Source organism: Desarmillaria tabescens (assembly GCF_030435595.1).
Source record: "Desarmillaria tabescens strain CCBAS 213 chromosome Unknown EV420scaffold_29, whole genome shotgun sequence".
Lineage (NCBI taxonomy): Eukaryota > Fungi > Basidiomycota > Agaricomycetes > Agaricales > Physalacriaceae > Desarmillaria > Desarmillaria tabescens.
Genome location: NW_026848328.1, coordinates 415198 through 432895, shown reverse-complemented (window position 1 = coordinate 432895; position 17698 = coordinate 415198). Strand labels below are relative to the sequence as shown.

Below are 17698 nucleotides of genomic sequence, written 5' to 3'. Positions count from 1 at the left end.
ATTAGGGGGCCTTCTCTCTCCTCAGTCGCTACCATATTACTCATGCGCTGAGGAGTATTCTGACATAATGTATTCGGTATAGGTACCGTGGCTGACATCTCTCATATGTCTTTCGATTGGAATGTGAAGGTATTGAAATTGGAATGCGCTATCTATTACGATTCCAACAGGATTCCAACATGGCTGTTGCAGGTATTCCCTTGTAGCCGATTTTATTAATTCCAATTAATTTTAGTGATTGTAATTGCATGCGCTTGGCATGCCCAAGGTTTTTCCTGATGACAGCAAGGGGAAAACTCGGGGAAGGCAAATGACGGAAGGGTGAATATTTTACAATGTAGATGTAGAAAAAAGAGAGAGAACTAGCCTGTGAAATAATGGGACGAGCACGTAGTAATTGTGACATAAGAGAAGGAAAGGAAAAACCAAAAAGAAACGATAAAAAAGGATAAAAATTAGAACCAGTACCCAAAAAAAAGTAGAGGATGGATGTTTCATCAAGCACCCGACATTTCTCCTCAATAGAAGCGTGCCGAGGCCCGTACTACAGCTTCCCAGATGTACATATACACTAGCTAATTAACGCACTACGAGGAGCATGGCGAGAAGAGAAGGCGATAGAACCACCACCTTATCACCCCATAGCTGAAGCAAATGGGAAGGCGGTCGCGAAGCAATTCGCACTGAGCTCAGAGAAGCTCGTTTGTTGAGACGCTTAGATACACAGAACCAGGAAAAGGGCGAGACATAGACAAGTAGCATAATCTCACCATACGCTAGCGTGTAGGATCACGATACATATCATACTAATCGGATTCAAAAAAAAAACGCACTACGAAGGCGGGAACAACGCTGCTACGGCCGAACCAGTCCTACGCTCTGTCGCTATGGTAAAGCCCCATTATGAGTAACTCCTTCACAGCCTCGGCAGCAGGCTGATGTTTTTGTCAATATTATTTTTTGGACACTGTGCAGAAGCATCAAGCCAGGCGGAGTCGTAGTGCGGTAGCCTTTCGATGGAAAAGGATGCGAGAGAGTCATAGCGCGAAAGCTTTTCAACAACCCTCCTTTGCCGCAGCGTGGTACCCTTGAGATGGAATGATACGAATTCGAGTCACTCATTAATGTGGGGGACGTCCTCAGAAGAAGAAGCGTTCTAGCCCCTATTCTCTGCCCGGGCGTCCAGACATCTTGCGGACCATCCATCGAAGTAAATGCTTCCTGAACGACTTGTGGCACTGAATGTTACACTCAGAGGCTTGAATTCGAATGAGGAAGGATGACGACCAGAAGGCACGGAGTGTGGTAATTAGTGGCGAGTCTTGTTTTAATCGCGCCCCCCTTGTTATCACCGTCGAATCCGTTACGTCAGCTTCCATATGTAGAAGGACTTTCCCATCACTCCTTGAACCAGTACCACCGTGTCCGTTCGTGTTTCGGCGCGTTTTCCTTTGCTCCTATCATTATCTGATATCGTTATGACCAGAAATCTCTCATGAAATGACCCTGAAAGTATTTAAACTGTCAGGGATGTTGTCGCAAAGCGAATACTGAGCTGGAAGGATGGTCTTCGGCCATTTCAAGAGCAACCCATTACTCGTATTCTCAACGGTGAAGATAGGACCATAAAATTCCATTTGTGTGCAAAAACGCGCAGGTTCTGCACGGGGGGATGTAGAAACACGCAAGAAACGCGCCAGAACGAGGTTGTAAATTAAAGTGTTGTAGTGCACGTGATTCAATTACGTAACCAGACCGACGGTGATAACAAGACCCCCCAGATAAACAACAGACTCATACATACCGTCCGCCCACCCTCAATAGGTATGTATCGTCTGTCTGTCTACGAGAGACTAGTGGCGAAGCAGTGAACACGATGATTTGAAGAGAGAAAAAATCGAAGCAAGCAAGTGGTAAGTAGTCAACACGCATGGAATGGAAGATAAGGACGGTATGAATGTCAGGACGGGGAAAAACCCCAACAGGAGAGTCGAAGAAAGCAGAACATAAGGAACGCAAGGAAAAAATTCTGAAAAACTAAGTTCGGCATAGTCCGTGATAGATCGATACCTTGAATAGAATTTTCTCACGGCTGCTCAACTACATAATAACCAGGTATCCTCAGCATAGGATTCGGAATGGACTTCGATGGCAAGAATGCGTGCTTGATAGTTTTTTAACAAGAGAGAACGAATCAAGCGGGTGACAAAAGACAAGATGACGACCAGGTGAATCTCTGTGGCAGAGCACGATCTTCCCCTTGTGAGAATGACGCGAAGCGCGCGACGATCAACATAGAAGCAGCAGCGGTAACTTGAAATGTCCGGTTCAGCTATGCTTTATTTTGTCCAAATTTTGGGCCTGGGTTGGGGATTAATTTGCCCCAATTTCTGTCCGAATCACGATCTGGGTCCGACTTCAAGGTGGGTCCTTCCCGACTTAGTACGGTCCGCTCCTAGTAGGACAGCGTTTCTTTTCCAACGACGATGAATCCAGCGACTCAATCACCGTACCCGGATATACGTGCCCTACACTGTTTTATACCCATTACCCCCCGCACTCGAGCTGAGAAAATCGCCCTTCGAAAATTGCGGCACGTCCTGTATGTTGAAGATTGCCCAAAATATTGCTCCTTTCTGGAGTTAAGCTCGGCATACATAGCTTTGATGGACTCGTATATAACCGCCCAAAGATATGCAAAGCGGTATGTCATCACTACTCTCTTCCTCTACGTGTTCCGTTAGTTAATTTCTCTCAGTGTTGAAAAAACTAAAGACGCAGCTCTGCTGCTTTCTTCTATCGACTATGTCATAACCGTTGTGGAGAAGCACCAAGACCCTATTCAGAAAATCTCTATGTCAATGGCGGAACTCATGAAGGACGACAGTATGATTGTCAACGACAGTTTCGCTGAAGACTGTTCAAAATTTGCTGAAACTGTGGAAGCTGACGTTGTCATCTTCTTAGATCTATTCCGGAAGACGTTCCAGGCGAGTCATGTTGAGATATTGCTGCATCTGCCTAACTTAAAGAACATACCACTTTCTTAGAACTTCAAGCGCACTGGCTTGCTAGACGTAATGGCAGGCCAATCTGTTCACATCGGCGCATACATTTTAATCTTCTGCGGTGTATGCCTCATTCTATCAAATGAATATCTCCCCACCCAGTTTCATGGTATCACATCGCCTTCAGTTCTTTGGCCGATCCTAACAATTCCTACATATGTTTGTACGTATCAATTAGCTTCACTTTGTGGCTTACTCATCTAGGCTACAGCTTTGCGTGCTTTCAGGCATCTTGGCCGTCTCGAAAGAGCCACCGCCACAGTTTACCGAGAACTGTATATGTTCGTTGCGGCTAGGATGGAGCTGGCTGGCTGGATAAGGTCGTTGGCTGGATTACGCGGTACTAGGCGGGAGTTTTGCCACTTGCTATCAGCAGGCTCGAAACATTCCAGAAGCATGTGCGTATGTTACGCTCATCGCTTCTTGCATGATTCACTTATAATCTGCACTTTCAGTTCACTTCTGGACTGGAAGATTTACTTAACACCTGCGACAGTCTCTGTGACGACGACAAGATATGGGATGACTTACCTTCCTATCCCACCCCAGCTGACTCAAAGTCAGGGTCTGTTTCGCCTCACCAGACCGCGCGCACTCACGATCCTGCGGCTTCCCCAATAGCCCAACAGCCCTCATCCCGCCCCGAAAGTGTTAAGGGGTCCTTGGATGACCGCGCCATGAGGGCTGGCCCTAGTAGCAATCAGACCGTTTCTGGCACCATGAAAGCACTGAGCTCTTCATATGTCGAAGGAAGTCGGCCTCCGGACAATTCTAAATCCGAGTCCGGCTCCGATTCACCTATGTATGTTTTCATTCATTTTTTTGTAACCGAATAATGTTCTCATATTGAAATAGTCAGCATGCCGCGACGGAAGCTACGCCGCTCCTTATACCGAGGAACCTCGCACGCTCTCCTTGATAATGGCAGTCTCTGTACTGGACATTCGCCGTTGCTCATAGACTTTCGGGAGTATCTTCGCCTTGCGGAATTCTCTGCACACTTACCATCCAAGTCACCGTATATACTTGAAAAGCTCCTGAACTGGCTTTGTCAGTCTACAACTATCTAGATTCTGCATTCTCAATCTCTCTTTGGCATAGTGTCGGCTAGCGAAAAGGACTCTTTGAACTTCCGCTACTTGTTGTAGAAATTGCGTTCGAGTCAACAATTGCCTGTATTTTTCTGTCATTTAGATACTTAATGTGCATGTCACTCACTCTTGATTTGACAAGTTCGCGAATGTGGTAAATTGACACAACACACACAAAAGCTAAGAACGCCGCGGCCACTTCAAAGTAATTTCACGGTGCTCAGGGCCCCTAGATCTTCTTCGTATTCGTAGTAACTTGGCAGAACCTAAATGGTTGTCCAGCGTGTACTGAGTCGAGGAAACGCGACAACCCTTCCGGAGATACCAGCATGAAGTAACTTCGACGGTAGGTAAGACATGGACAAGCATGGACAGTATCCAGCTTACTGCTATGAGGGTCGCTCAAATGCAGCAAAGAAGACGGGCAGGAGTTTTATCCTGATCGATGTCTTTGAGAGCTGGACCGTGAAATACCCCCGGAATCCCGTTGGTCATTATGATCAGCAAGGGCTAGAATCCGAACAAGGCAAGAGTCGGATCGGAGGGATTCGTTACATATATGCCCCATGGGCCTCGTACCCTGCCTGAGGGTTGGTGCTCGTCCTAAGAATAGTGGGACGATCACAGAGCAGCTGCATCAATCGAGTGTAATGTTCGCCAGTTGACATGGTTCATAGACACGAATTTTTGCCACGTTAAACTGTGGAATTTGGGATAATCGGTGAATTCACTGAAGAAAGTAAAAGGTGCCATCTGTATTTGAATAATATCAACGTGCAAAAATGTCTTTCGCCGCTGCCATTTAGGTCCTATCAGATCCACGGCTGTTCTAGCTCCAGCAGGTATACCAGTCCCACACGAACTCGTTAGGATCCCATAGCCCCACATACTCGTGCTTGATGGGAAGTTCCTCGGTTTTGTGGCGGCACTCAGATAGTCCGATGCGAATTTTAATCAAAGTATGCGACCCTTCTGCGTACAAGGAAGTCTCTCTGAACAGCTCGATAATGTCCTTCCGACCTGTATAATACGCTCGCCATTCGGGACTTCGAAGTCGGATCTGAATCCTGCTCATCACCTCTCCCAAGTAATTGCAGCAAACCAGAATCTCGCTCGCGTCGTCCCAGAGCATTGAAAAACGCCGAGGAAGACCTTCCATGACGATGAGACGGTACGAGGATAACGTGCAAAATCGTTTGGTAAGGTGAAGTAAAAATTGAAAACCACAGCAGCCTCGGAGCTCTGCGATTAGGAGCTCCTCACTATCCCACAAAAGGTCCTCAAAACGGGTTTCAATGATTTGACAGGCTCTCAGATAGTCCACCTGAGCCGCGCGTATATGATGCTCGGCGTTTGCGATATCTTTATGCGAAGGCTCTGAGCGCAAGATTTGCAATCCTTGCTTAAGAAATTGATACACCTCCTTCCACATAGCGGAGACGGCCTCGAGGAATTCTACAGCAACGTCTCGAATAGGGATAAGAATGTTGGAAATAGCCAAGCGTCGAAAAACGGCTGCGACGGACGTTTGTGTGATCAAGCACACGAGGTTTAAACGGAAGGTTTCCACGTCGTTGAGGAGGGTGTTCAAGGCATCAGCTAGGACAGTTATCTCGTTCTGGTCCTAGGCGAGTCGCATCAGTGCAATATCGTAAGATGTGGTATAGCTGCGAATGGATACCTCTGAGGAATGCTTCATTATATCCAAAAAGTTCAGAGGCTGCATACCCTACCACCTGTCAGTGACGAATGAGTCTTTCATGAAGCAATAAACGCACTTTGAACCGAGGCTTAAGTCCAGATGCAGACATGGTTGCTTAGCCGTTAGTACTTTCCTGGTCAAAGATGCGTGTCTCACACTGTCTCGCGGAAGTCGACGGTACATCGGAAACGTACATAGCGCTCCGTAACAAGAAAGTTGTTGAAAGGAAGCTTGGAACTGAAGTAATGATAATCGAAAGACAGTAAAATGTGATCGCGACTAGTCATGGCGAAAAATGAATTTTGCACCTGTCTTACCTTTGTGAATGCCGCCTTTCGTTTCATTCAACATTCCTTTTAGGGATCCCGTAGCATAAGTTCGTATATGCTTAAGGTCTGATGTTCAATTGACAAAAGACTTCTAGGAACGTCAATATGTACTCCAGTAAAGACATAGATTACAAAAAAAATACAGGTGCACTATAATGATAAAGGTCATTGGGACTGCTCAGCGTAAACCTAGACGGGAAAATTGTCAGTGACAGGAAGTCGCTTCAAAACGAAGCTTGACCTTGATTGTTTTATCAGCACCACCGGTGATCAACCGTGTCCCAGTCATATCGAAGGTCGAACAGAAAACACCTGCTTCTGCTTCAAGGGACCCAGGCTGAGGAACGTCGTCCATGTTCTGGAAGGGAGTGCCCGTATTATAGTCCCAGAATGTAAGAGTGCCATTGTCACCTGGGAAAAGATGTACGGTAATGAGTAACTGCGGTAATGAAAAAGAGCCCGAGGGGCCTCACCTCCAGAGAAGAAGACACCCTCGGCGTTGACCGACAGCGTGTTGATGATTGCGTTATGTCCACTGAAGTTGAACACGAATGTCCCCTCCGGACACTTCCATTTCTTGATGTTGTTACCACCAGCCGATCCAGATGCAAAGGAATATTCCGTGGGATGTATAGCTAAAGACCGAATAGACTTTTTGTGATGCGTGAGTGTCACTATAGTTTTCCCGGCCGCGAGGTCCCATAATCTAAAAGGTCACAGTCAGCATCTGGAGAAGACGGGGAACTCATTGTATTGAAATGCACCTGACTGTGGAATCCATGCTTCCGGTGATGACTTGTGGGTCAGATTCTTGACACTTCACATCTGCAACCGTACCGGTGTGACCAGAGAGAACATGGATCTGGGCCTTTGTCCGCATGTCCCAGACACGGGCAGACGCGTCACGACCGGCAGTGACTAACACATCGAGAGTTGGATGGAGGGATAGGGAATATACACCAGACAAATGTCCGTGGTAATGCCGGATGACCTTGTTGGCTTCCAAGTCCCAGCATTTTACCATCTGCGAAGAGCTCATCAGCATCACCTTCATACTGACTGAACAAAATGAACGCACTTTATCCTCACCACACGAGAAGAGGTATGGATGCCGTGACGATACGGCCAAACCTCTCACGGTGGATATGTGCCCCGTTAGCGATAGCTTCAACTCTCCCGACGCAAGATCCCAGATTTTTATCACACGATCACCAGCACCTGTAGCAAACCATTTGTTGCCTGGCTCGACTGCAACGCTTCGTACCCATCCCAGATGCCCTGAAATGACACGAACAAGCTTCCATGGAGGGTGATACGTTGGCTTGACTGTCCGTGTTGTTTTGTGTAGGGTGAGAGCTTGTGAGAGTCTACTCGAGGATGTGAATGTTGACGGCTTCGAGACAGGTGTGTTGTCGATTTTGGCAATCATACGTGACGTCTCTGCATCTGCCGAGGCTGTAAAACTCAGGACAATTTTTGCGACGTAGTCAAGGGGGCACACCTCCTGCAGTTATTAATTTCCGTTGTTCCTTTGGACGTGACGGTCCCACATGGCCCTGCTGGGAGAGAAGAGCGGTCGGTAGTTCCTTGAAATCACGATACTCGACGTTTATCTTTAACGCTAGCCGTAGTCGTGTGCTGTCGATAAGATATGGGACAATGTTCTGCGAGGAAAATAGGTCACTTACCTTTTCTCTTCGTCTTTGAAGCCTGCCTCAGGACATGAGGCGAATACACTGCGCGTTCTTTTTCCATTCAGATTGAAAAGTGGTCCCAGAGGCGGCAAGGCAGCGGTCGACATGGCAGAAGAGAAAAGAAGAGACCGTCGTCGTGGTCGTCGACGTTGAGCAGTGTAACCCTAACCCCAGAGAAGGTAGCCAGTAATGCTTAGTCAGAGTCCCAAAATGGATAGACGACAAACCGAGCAAAAAAGCTCAAAAATTCATCGTCTGTAGCAACATGTATCGGCTGCTACCTACTTCTCTAACGAGTATGTGCCAGAGATACTCTTCGCTCTTTCCACACAACTGCTTTCAGTGTCCGGCATATATTGGGACCGTGAGAAATTTACGTAATCTGCTTGCGCCTGCTTTGTTTCGAAGCCTCAGCCACTTCCGCACGGTTCTCTCTCTTTCGATTGTACAGCGATAAGGAATTGCTGTAAACTTCCTGGAGAGAGTCTGTATTCGTCTGTATTCGTCGTGTAGCAGTGTATCCGGTGTACGTCGCACAACTATAGTAGGAGAGGCATACACAATGTCGCAAGTGTTAGAGTTAAAGAAACACGCTAAACAGCTTCAAAGCAGTGGCGCTTCTGAAAAGGTGTGTGTTGCCTCTGTGTTGCACCTCTGTGTTGCTGATGTTGTCTCTGTAGGAACTTACAGCTGTACTACACATACTAAAGAAAGATTTCCAAGTAAATGAAGCGGTCCTTAGGGTGAGTATTTCACCTCGATTTTTTTCTGGTCGTGTGGGCATGTACTAATCGGGATTCAATAGGAAAGCAGAGTCGGTCTTGCTGTCGGAAAGCTACGAACGCATGCATCGAAGACTGTCTCCGACCTGGCGAAGGATATCGTAAAGAAGTGGAAGAACGACGTGGAGAAGGCGAAGCAAGGCCATCATCACAGTGGAGGGTCGAGCAAGCCGGTGCAGAATGGAAAACCAGCCCCGAGTGCGTTTTGGTTCTTTCGTCAATCACGAAAAGTCTTGACAGTCGTTTTCTACAGTCAGGAAGGCCTCAGTGGCTTCGGATGGCAAGCCGACGACGCAGACAGCAAACAAGGCGGCCACGAGGTCGGCCAAGACGGACGGCGTGGAAGTCAAGATGTTTGGGGACGATACAAGGAACAAATGCCTTATACTCATGTACGACTCTCTTGCGTTGGACTCGAATGCTCGTGAGTACTGTACCGAGATCACTAGTCACCTACCTAATATTCTTTGCAGCCAGCGACCTGATCCTTAGGCGAGCTCAGGCGGTTGAAAAGGGAGTCTTCGATCTCTCCGGAAGTGCCGACGCCGAATACAGGGGGAAAATACGTTCCTTGTTCGTCAATCTGAGGGACAAGAGTAATCCCTCACTGAGAGAAGGCGTTATAAGTGGCGACGTACCTGCTGAGAAGCTGGCTACCATGACCAGCGAGGTAAGAAATTTTCCGCCTTGGCTAGATGCTGCATGCTCACCACGTCCAGGACATGGCCTCCGAAGAAAGAAAAGCTACTGATAGCAAGATTCGAGATCAAAACTTGTTCCAATCTCTTAGCGCCGAAGAACAGCAGGCAGAGACAGAAGCATTCCAATGTGGAAGATGCAAACAGGTGAGTCCAGCGAACAATCAGTACGGCACGTTCTATTGATCCCATCAACTTTTTAGCGAAAGTGTCGCTATCGTCAAGCCCAGACGCGGAGTGCCGACGAACCGATGACTGTACGTACTGTCCATTGCGTTTGTACGTATTTCAGTAGCTGACGCTCTCTCTCTTCTTAGACCTTCGTAACGTACGTTCACCCCCTTTACTAAGCTGCATCGTACTGACCTTCTCCTTCTCATTAGATGTGTCAATTGTGGGAATAGGTGCGTTTGCCCATTTTCTTCCTTAATCCTCCAGCTGATTCAACCTTTACTAGATGGAAATTTTCATAAACAGCGCGTTATATTTTTGTCGCTATTGATCCCCCGTATGCCGTACACTCCATCTGCTCTTAGTTTTATAGTATCGTGAACCAACAAGTAATGGTTTTTTGTATGATCATCTTTCGCTCCATTATACCACGTTTATTTCCTTCTGTTCATATCTGTCATTGTGCCTCGATTTCGCGGTATTGCGGGCAAATGGGATTTCTTTTCACCTCACTTCCCGACACTATTTTTTTTTACCAGCTTTGCTCCATTTTTCATCGTCATCATCTATTTCGCGGCTTCGTTATGTACTGACCGCGTGTCTCGTTTCCACATTCATTATAAGGAAATAGCGAGTTAAATGTGTCTCCGTGGAGCGCTGCGATCCCTTCTAGTGGCCAAAAAATGGAGGGAAAACATATAAAGCCTCGCTGTGCGTAATTATTTTTTCCTTCAGCCACATAATGATCGCCAGGCACGTTCTATAGTGACGTCATTATTAATTGTCGCCAAGCCAATGGGGGTTTTCACGTCATTAAGTCATAGGTCAAACCACATCGACGTCATCTGCCTCCACGGGCCATGGGTATATAAGAGAATAGACAATTCATCAGAAAGTCTCACTTACCCACACGTTCGAACCAAAAATCAATTTCATACCCCTAGCACCGTTAAACATGGTACGCGTCGATACAACAACCTTCCTACACTTGTTTCGTACTAAATTCAACGCGTTTTTTCCAGGGATCTGTTGTTTCTGCAATCGGACGTGGTATAAACGCAGTCATTTCTGCAATTGCCAATGTTATTATGACCATAATTGGTGCTATTACTACGGTACGGCCTTTTATTATTGCACAACTTTACCAGGACTGATATAAAATGCTGCAGGTGATTGTTACAATCTTTGACATTATCGCAGACATTCTGTGCTGTCGCTGCTGCGGCTCGCGACGAAGCAGCATGCGCACGGGAAGGAGACGAGGACGCGCCACTTATTAGATGCAGACACCACACAACACTGCCGATACGAGCTAACTAATATACCTCTGTATTTCTTGACCATCGTTTTTTCATACTTTATTTCTCAAACGTACTAGTCGTACACGATTCCACCTCCTTTGTCCGATAGTTCGCCCAATACACGTCCAACTCTTTACGGATGTTCTAGATAGGTACCCTGCCACTACTAGTCCGCCGTCAAGGTTATTTAATTTGACTGTATCTTCCGTTATGCATCGCGAAGGATGTTTCTTCAAGATGTTTCAACTATCTCCAAGAAATGGGGCACCCCGGTAAAGCCACATTTGGACTCATCCGCCTTTCCAATGTGGTATAAAAAGAACAGAGTCTCAGAACCTTGCTCAGAAAACTATCCATCTGAACCAAAAACCCACCTTGTATCCACTACTAAAGATGGTACGCATCAAATAATTCTCGTCTGCTTGTTTTGTATTGACTTTTCCACGAGGGATCTGTTATTTCTGCATTGGGACGTGGTATCGGTACCATCTTTGCTACAATCGGACGCGGTATCGGCCGCATCGTTACTTCGATCTTCAACGTCGTGACGACGATAATCAAAGCTTTCACAGCGGTACAGCCCTTCATTCTCGTCTGGCTTTGTGTCGAGACTGACAAACTGCGTAGGTCTTCATTTCCATCTATGATGTTATCTCGGACATTGTTTGCTGTCGCTACTGCGGCTCGAGACGAAGTCAAATGCGTTCAGGGACGAGGCGGGACATCATTACAAAGAGGCAGGATGGCAACGAGAAGAGGGACGAAGGCACTCCCACGTATTAGACGCCGGGTTTAGTGGTATTGTACATAGCACTGAACATCCGTGAACGAGCTACCGCATAATATAGGTATGTTTGATGCGATTACAATGATATTGAGGAGTCCAACAGCGTCTACGACCCCTTTTGATGGTATATAATGATACGGCAGACGACAACGATGAGAAAAAATTTGGATGGTCATGATAGGGATAGCATTTTGATGCGACTACTCACTACTACAGCAACGTTAATTTGAAGGTATTTGTTTCCAGTACCCAAAATCTGCGGGTGTTGAACTAGACCTTCCATGACCTGTGTTATAAAGTGCGAAAGACGCTCCTTTAAAGAAGAAACCACTGCAACACAACGTGAGCCTGAAGTCCTGCAAGAGATGTGAATAGACTCACCCTGTCGGCGGAACAGTCATATACACACTACTGAACGTCGTGAGATACTCGAAATGTCCCTGTTGGCCTTCTGCATAACCCAATGTATACTCCGTAGACTTCGCTATAACCTTCAACCGTACTGGCTGGTCAGTCGTCTTAAGCTCGTAGTAATTCGTTGTGGTGGCCGTATTATTGGCAAACGTCAATCCCCATGGCCCTACTTGTTGCGCAGGCACCAGCGTCCGCGTTACAATATACCTCTTCCCAGACCCCCCGGCATCACCAGTGATTCCAATATCGTTGTGCATCATGTCGCCATAGAAGACACTCAGTCCGGCCTCCGTCAAATTAGTAGCAGGGGAAAACTCGAGGACCGTCTCAAACGTCTCCTCATATGCGGTTTGTTTGCGTATTATGATGGCCGCGCTGTCTCTGTCTCCAAGTGCGTAGCCGTTCGCTTTCAGCCTGAGGTGTCCTGGGCGGGCAGTGAGTGAGTGAAACGCCTTGTATGGATTTCGGACGAAATAGAATGAATTATCGAGAGTTGCCGAGGTGAAGCCGTTAGTGTATGAAGAGAGCGGGGACTTGTCTTCCAGAATACCGTCCATATGCAAGCTCAGGGGCCGGCCTCCGTTGAATACAGGCCAACCATCTTCCCATGTCACAGGGAACAAGAAGGTCTGGCGTCCTGACAGAAGACCGATGTTAGCGCCTGTGCCAGGGAGAACATAGGATTACTTACCTAGTTGCTGGTAGCTAAAGTTCCCGTTCTGCGGTACAGTTCCCAGGCAGGTACCCCACCAACTTCCGTCCGCTGCTTGCATGAAATCGGCATGGCCAGTAGACTGCACGGGTAGCGAAAGGTTTGCGCCATTGTAAATGATCGGGTTGCTGGGATTGTTTTCCCAAGGCCCTGACGGGGATGGACCACGCTGAATAGTAGCTTGATGATTAACGCCCGTACCGCCTACAGTATTGAATGTGAGTGACGCAAGTATTAAGCCATAATTAGCTGAGATGTTTACCTTCTGTGATCATTAGGTAGTAGGTACCGTTGACCAAATATACATGCGGACCTTCAGGCCTAGACGTCGAATTGTTGGGAAGAGTGCCATTGAAAATATGTTTATCACAAGTGAGAGAATCTCCTGTAACGAGATCAATTTTACTCTGGTAGATGCCGTAGATTTTGTCCACGGCGTTATTTATTCCAGTCCATGTAGCGTATACCTGCGAGATTATTTTCAAAACTGCTTATAGTGCACTGGCAGGATCTACTCTTACATCGCCGTTGGTATCCCAGAACAGATCTGCGTCATATCCAAGAAAGTCTGGGTGAAACATTAAGTTTGATGGAATGAACATAACGTAAATTACAGAACACGCACCGAAGTAAACCGGATCACTCCATTCGCCTGAAAATATGTCTTCTGTGGAAACGTAGAAGCTTCGAGGGAAGAGCCTGAATTCCGCTTTACGGACATCAGCAAGTGTGACGACGCGTAGTATGAGATAGACGCACGAGTATAGACATATCTGGTCGTGCACACGAGATAATATACCCCCTCGTGGAATCTCAGAGTTGGTGCCCAAACGCCTTCAGGTACATCATACTTAGCGCCCAGGCCACGGGCAGATATGGAAGGATGGCACTGACCAGCATCTGATGGAGTTCCCAGAAGCGACAGCTGTAATGGTCGGGTCAATCCATGCCCAATGAGATCCCAATCTACGAGATTCGTGCTGTGATAGACGGGGACTCCAGGAAAGTACTCGAACGTGGACGTAGCAATAAAGTAATTCGATCCTACGCTCAGTATAGAAGGATCTGGATTGAAGCCCGGGAGTATTGGGTTAATCAGTGCGTGAACTAGTGCTGCGAGAAATCAGCATGATGTTCTTGTGATACAGCGGCGCGGCGTACCGACTCCGCTTCCAAAGACCATCAACAGCAAAGAAAAAATGCTCGGCATCGAGATATAATGAGAATATTTCAGAGATAGCTGGCCTTGAGGACGTCATGTTTTTTTGCTCATATATATGTGATTCCCAAAGGTCAGCTGGATGGTGGCGGTTTTTAGTCGGGAGCCTGTGGTCGGGCCGTCCGGTAGCAGCGGGAATAAAAAGTACAGTATCTTTAACCTTATTGCTTAGCATTAGCATAATAAAAGGCAGCGCTGTAGAAAAAATGCCCACCCGGTGTAAAATTCGAGCTTTTGTCCTGCTATGGTTAAGATAACCGCCAAGGTCCGCCGGGCATAGTCGGGCCGCTGGAGCGGCTTGTTTGGTATCGTCACTTTTACCAAATACCGGATCTCGACGGCAGAAGCCGTACTTTTCTTTCTCTCTCCTACCATCACTTCATGTCCGTATCGCCTGGCTAGCTTTTTCTCGGACATTCAGCTTAGTATGGGTGCCTATTACGACGAGATTGAAATCGAAGACATGGTGTGGGATGCCGAGAAGCGTGTCTATCACTACCCATGTCCCTGCGGAGACCGCTTTGAAATTTCACGACAGCAGCTGGCCAATTATGAAGACATTGCTACTTGTCCTAGTTGCAGTCTCATAATTCGTGTCATTTATGATCCTGTGAGTTGACATTTCGCTGGTTGTTGTTTTGTGGGAAAGGCTTATCCGATGGGGCGTAGCTAGATTATGAAGATGAGGATGAGGAAGAGGAGGATGAGAATGGTGACGAGGAAGAGAGCGGGAGCAGCGGTGATGAAGACTTCCAGGATGCTATCGAAAAGCTTTCCCTTGGCGATGCCGAGGAAGACACCAAGGCATGACCCACTGGATTTGTATATTCTTACTCTACATATGCTGTGCGCCCTTGTTCTCTCCTTTTTAGCTTGGAGATTTGACATATTATCTATGCAGATGTATTTTCTATTTTCATTCCGTGATCATGTACGATATTAAGTCTATGTCGCCGACTAAGAGCATTGTCGTATTCACGACGATCCGCGATGAGCTCGACCCATCTCTGACAAGCGGTTAACTTCCTAGTTGTGCCTCGTGACAGCTGGTCCTCGTTTCATGTCCTCTCTGCATGGCTTGACTGTAATCGGTGAGAGGCACCGGGATGCCTTATGAAACTTTACTCTGTTACCGCACGGAAATACAGCCACTGTCCATGTCGCACACCCCTAGGTCCTGCCGGTTGTAAACCCACGGAATTGAGCCGTCGCCCTTTTTCCCGACATCCTTATGTTTTGGACATTGACGCGCCTGTTCAGGACTTTTCTTACCGACTGTCTTCTCTTCTTATGAAGTCTCATCTCTTTTCTCGTGGGTGAGTGACCTCAGCATGTTGAACAGGCACATACTCATGCGTTTGTTGTTGTCAGCCGCGCTGCTGATTTGGGATCCATCCAATAAGGATGCCTCAGAAGATCTTTAGACAACCAAATCTCATTGGTTCGTCCATGATTTCATCTCTCACTTGAAAGCTATCAGTTTCAGCTGACATCATGGCCGCGTCATAACTTCGCTTTCGTCTCTTCACAAAACGAAGGAGTTGACTTGTAACATTGCAGTCACTTTGAATCGGCAGGCCGACCGTCTTGGCGTACCATGCTCGGCAATTCCGGGGTCTTCCCTCGTACATTGCGCCTCATGTTTTGATACATTGGTCAGACAAGAAATGCGAAGCCAAGATATAACCAAGCTTGCTCTGATCTTTCCGCTACATTCCCACGAATTCTCCAGAAGGAGCCAGTAAACCGTCTCATGGCCATACCACGTCGACGGTGCCTTTGTTTTCATGATCGTGCCGCGGCATTCATGGATTTCGACTTTAGAAAGACTTCCATGTCGCTGTGGCGCGTTTTCATTTTCGGGCGGACATTGCTGGGGTTCTTCAATCAGCGGATGATGAGACACGAACACGAAATGAAATCGTGGAGGTCGCCGTTCTCGCTAACTAGCTATAAAGCACTTTGTTTGAAGGATGGGTTCTGCAGAAACACGAACTTGACTGAACAACAATGTCTGCCAACGAAGGCTAGTCACCCTCTAGAGCTTTGACTGCATATTTCTTACGGTTATCCAGGCGGCACCAGCGCTCTCAACAACTGTAACCCTTTCTGAGTCTGTTTATAGACTGTTCCTCATAGTCCTCTAGATCTTCAAGGATTGAACCGTCTTGACGCTCTTAGCTGGGTCGAGACCACCTCCGGTCCCCAAAATGCACCCACTTGGACGACGGTATGCAAAAGTGAGCATCGACGCGGCTCTTCTACATTTTTCTAACGTATCTTCCTGTAGTTGACGGCGTCGTTCGTGGAACCGGTACGGGGTCAAAGAAGCACGTCGCCAAGAACGAGGCGGCAAGTCAAGCGCTGAATTACTTGAAGAACCCACAGTAGACCACTGGATTGTCGATGCCTCTCTGATTTGACTTTAGGACTGTAATATGATACCACGCATGTTTTGATACGATACCACTATGTCTTCTCTCGCAATTTGACTTTTTTCATTTCCACACAATTTCGAACTCCACTAGTAAGATCGTCAATCAGGAACATGAAGACGAATACGGCTGGATATCATGTGTCTACGGCATGACAACACGCGACCCGAGGGGAGATGATAACATTTCGTCTCAAAACACATCGGTTCTTTGTATGTTATCCAGTGATATGTACATAATTAGTGTAACTTCACATTACCGGCACAGGACTTGTAGATTAGAGATGCATAACCGAAGATTATAATGATATCGCTATAATAAGGTGAAAACACTAAGCGAAGTCGGGACATGGCGCCCCTCCTTGCTGTAAGAGACGTCAGCAGAGGAACATGAAAGGGAGGATGAGGTCTTACCTGCTCCAAAAATGCATATATTATATCATCGTCCTCTATATCATGCTGGTTCGTTGCTGGTTAGAGCTCAATGCCTCCACCACACAGAAGGTCACGACACTTACATCTCCTGGAGTCTCTTCAGGCCGCAATCGATCCCCGTTCAGAACAAATTTCAAGGTACCTGTACCCAGATAAATGATAAGAAAAATAAAATGCCTGCAAGATTCTAACCACGAACTTTTTCTACACACGTCGAGTTAGCTAACAGAACGCGTCAAAACGCGTCAAAAGCATACCTCCGCAGCTGTAAATACTTTAGCAAATTTTGTCGTCCGCTTTATCGCAACTGTTATCTCTGCATGGTGTGATTAAACGCGAATGCCACTGGGAGATAGATACAAAGGTGAACCTACGCTTGTCGCCGTCGCCCCCATATTTGATGGTAATGTTGATCTTCGGCTTAGTATCTTCTCGTTCTTCTGACATTGTTGAAGGCAGGATATGGAGGAGGGCGACAGGAATCGGGCCTAGTGGTGGTTGAAAGATAGAATTAGGGTCTCGGATTAACGGTGATGCACACTAAAAAGGAAATGATGAAGTCACGAGCGTCACCTCTTGAAATCATAAATATAATATTTAAATATTAATAATGTTTGCGGACACCCTTCGCAGCTCCCATGGGGCACGATTCGCACGAAGTTCTGGAATCCCTACCTGATTGTTTCCCTAAGTGTATGTTCCCTAACCCCGATTAAATTGTTGTTAAATTGGCCGTTTCGAAACACCTGAAGGTTATCTAGTACTCAGCATCCTAAGGCATGGCTAGTATTTACGAGAGAATAGCGCTACATGCTGCCTGCTATCTATGCATCCCAGAAGACATCTTCGGACGTTCTATCG

At 46.9% G+C, this 17698-nt stretch overlaps 7 protein-coding genes across 7 annotated transcripts; 3 read left to right on the top strand and 4 right to left on the bottom strand.

The window, feature by feature from the left end:
• Positions 1 to 2855: 2855 nt before the first annotated feature.
• On the top strand, positions 2856 to 4254 carry EV420DRAFT_1697757 (uncharacterized protein; the record flags this gene model as incomplete). The annotated part of the gene is made up of 5 exons (XM_060479448.1): positions 2856 to 2999; positions 3051 to 3231; positions 3280 to 3470; positions 3524 to 3870; positions 3924 to 4254. The coding sequence occupies 5 exons, from the start codon at positions 2856 to 2858 to the stop codon at positions 3985 to 3987; spliced, it is 927 nt and encodes a 308-aa protein (XP_060328310.1). The 3' UTR covers positions 3988 to 4254.
• Positions 4255 to 4950: 696 nt separating this feature from the next.
• EV420DRAFT_1749773 (uncharacterized protein) lies at positions 4951 to 5970 on the bottom strand (the record flags this gene model as incomplete). The annotated part of the gene is made up of 2 exons (XM_060480298.1): positions 4951 to 5783; positions 5938 to 5970. 2 exons carry the CDS (start codon positions 5968 to 5970, stop codon positions 4989 to 4991), a joined length of 828 nt encoding a protein of 275 aa, XP_060328309.1. The 3' UTR covers positions 4951 to 4988.
• A 246-nt stretch (positions 5971 to 6216) lies between these two features.
• Positions 6217 to 8063, bottom strand: EV420DRAFT_1557831 (WD40 repeat-like protein). Its single transcript, XM_060473705.1, has 7 exons — positions 7879 to 8063; positions 7692 to 7828; positions 7269 to 7645; positions 6955 to 7214; positions 6664 to 6896; positions 6432 to 6601; positions 6217 to 6379 (listed from the first exon to the last, which is right to left on the bottom strand). The coding sequence occupies exons 1-7, from the start codon at positions 7989 to 7991 to the stop codon at positions 6356 to 6358; spliced, it is 1314 nt and encodes a 437-aa protein (XP_060328308.1). The 5' UTR covers positions 7992 to 8063; the 3' UTR covers positions 6217 to 6355.
• A 383-nt stretch (positions 8064 to 8446) lies between these two features.
• On the top strand, positions 8447 to 9837 carry EV420DRAFT_1645500 (transcription elongation factor; the record flags this gene model as incomplete). Its single annotated transcript, XM_060477788.1, has 10 exons — positions 8447 to 8512; positions 8565 to 8627; positions 8690 to 8864; positions 8920 to 9090; positions 9140 to 9336; positions 9386 to 9511; positions 9568 to 9621; positions 9682 to 9692; positions 9748 to 9768; positions 9822 to 9837. 10 exons carry the CDS (start codon positions 8447 to 8449, stop codon positions 9835 to 9837), a joined length of 900 nt encoding a protein of 299 aa, XP_060328307.1.
• Positions 9838 to 11736: 1899 nt separating this feature from the next.
• EV420DRAFT_1337123 (glycoside hydrolase family 43 protein) lies at positions 11737 to 14204 on the bottom strand. The gene is made up of 10 exons (XM_060468884.1): positions 14183 to 14204; positions 13911 to 14128; positions 13644 to 13862; positions 13509 to 13583; positions 13375 to 13458; positions 13271 to 13317; positions 13012 to 13216; positions 12729 to 12953; positions 12005 to 12674; positions 11737 to 11953 (listed from the first exon to the last, which is right to left on the bottom strand). Exons 2-10 carry the CDS (start codon positions 13957 to 13959, stop codon positions 11845 to 11847), a joined length of 1683 nt encoding a protein of 560 aa, XP_060328306.1. The 5' UTR covers positions 13960 to 14128; positions 14183 to 14204; the 3' UTR covers positions 11737 to 11844.
• Positions 14205 to 14395: 191 nt separating this feature from the next.
• On the top strand, positions 14396 to 14587 carry EV420DRAFT_1273425 (uncharacterized protein; the record flags this gene model as incomplete). The annotated part of the gene is made up of 1 exon (XM_060467762.1): positions 14396 to 14587. The coding sequence occupies one exon, from the start codon at positions 14396 to 14398 to the stop codon at positions 14585 to 14587; it is 192 nt and encodes a 63-aa protein (XP_060328305.1).
• A 1986-nt stretch (positions 14588 to 16573) lies between these two features.
• Positions 16574 to 17353, bottom strand: EV420DRAFT_1766041 (uncharacterized protein). Its single transcript, XM_060480859.1, has 6 exons — positions 17212 to 17353; positions 17095 to 17153; positions 17050 to 17059; positions 16921 to 16979; positions 16817 to 16861; positions 16574 to 16767 (listed from the first exon to the last, which is right to left on the bottom strand). Exons 1-6 carry the CDS (start codon positions 17282 to 17284, stop codon positions 16735 to 16737), a joined length of 279 nt encoding a protein of 92 aa, XP_060328304.1. The 5' UTR covers positions 17285 to 17353; the 3' UTR covers positions 16574 to 16734.
• Positions 17354 to 17698: the final 345 nt, after the last annotated feature.

What these genes read in the sequence shown, in the direction of transcription:
- EV420DRAFT_1557831 (XM_060473705.1), bottom strand. Translation starts at nt 7,991, where the DNA reads ATGTCGACCGCTGCCTTGCCGCCTCTGGGACCACTTTTCAATCTGAAT. An exon ending in GAAATTAATAACTGCAGGAG is followed by an intron (nt 7,646 to 7,691) that starts GTGTGCCCCCTT and finishes TGAGTTTTACAG; the next exon opens with CCTCGGCAGATGCAGAGACG. An exon ending in GGGTGTCTTCTTCTCTGGAG is followed by an intron (nt 6,602 to 6,663) that starts GTGAGGCCCCTC and finishes ATCTTTTCCCAG; the next exon opens with GTGACAATGGCACTCTTACA.
- EV420DRAFT_1766041 (XM_060480859.1), bottom strand. Translation starts at nt 17,284, where the DNA reads ATGTCAGAAGAACGAGAAGATACTAAGCCGAAGATCAACATTACCATC. An exon ending in TGGGGGCGACGGCGACAAGC is followed by an intron (nt 17,154 to 17,211) that starts GTAGGTTCACCT and finishes CACACCATGCAG; the next exon opens with AGATAACAGTTGCGATAAAG. An exon ending in TATATGCATTTTTGGAGCAG is followed by an intron (nt 16,768 to 16,816) that starts GTAAGACCTCAT and finishes CGTCTCTTACAG; the next exon opens with CAAGGAGGGGCGCCATGTCC.
- EV420DRAFT_1337123 (XM_060468884.1), bottom strand. Translation starts at nt 13,959, where the DNA reads ATGCCGAGCATTTTTTCTTTGCTGTTGATGGTCTTTGGAAGCGGAGTC. An exon ending in TCTGGGATACCAACGGCGAT is followed by an intron (nt 13,217 to 13,270) that starts GTAAGAGTAGAT and finishes ATAATCTCGCAG; the next exon opens with GTATACGCTACATGGACTGG. An exon ending in CTACCTAATGATCACAGAAG is followed by an intron (nt 12,954 to 13,011) that starts GTAAACATCTCA and finishes TCAATACTGTAG; the next exon opens with GCGGTACGGGCGTTAATCAT.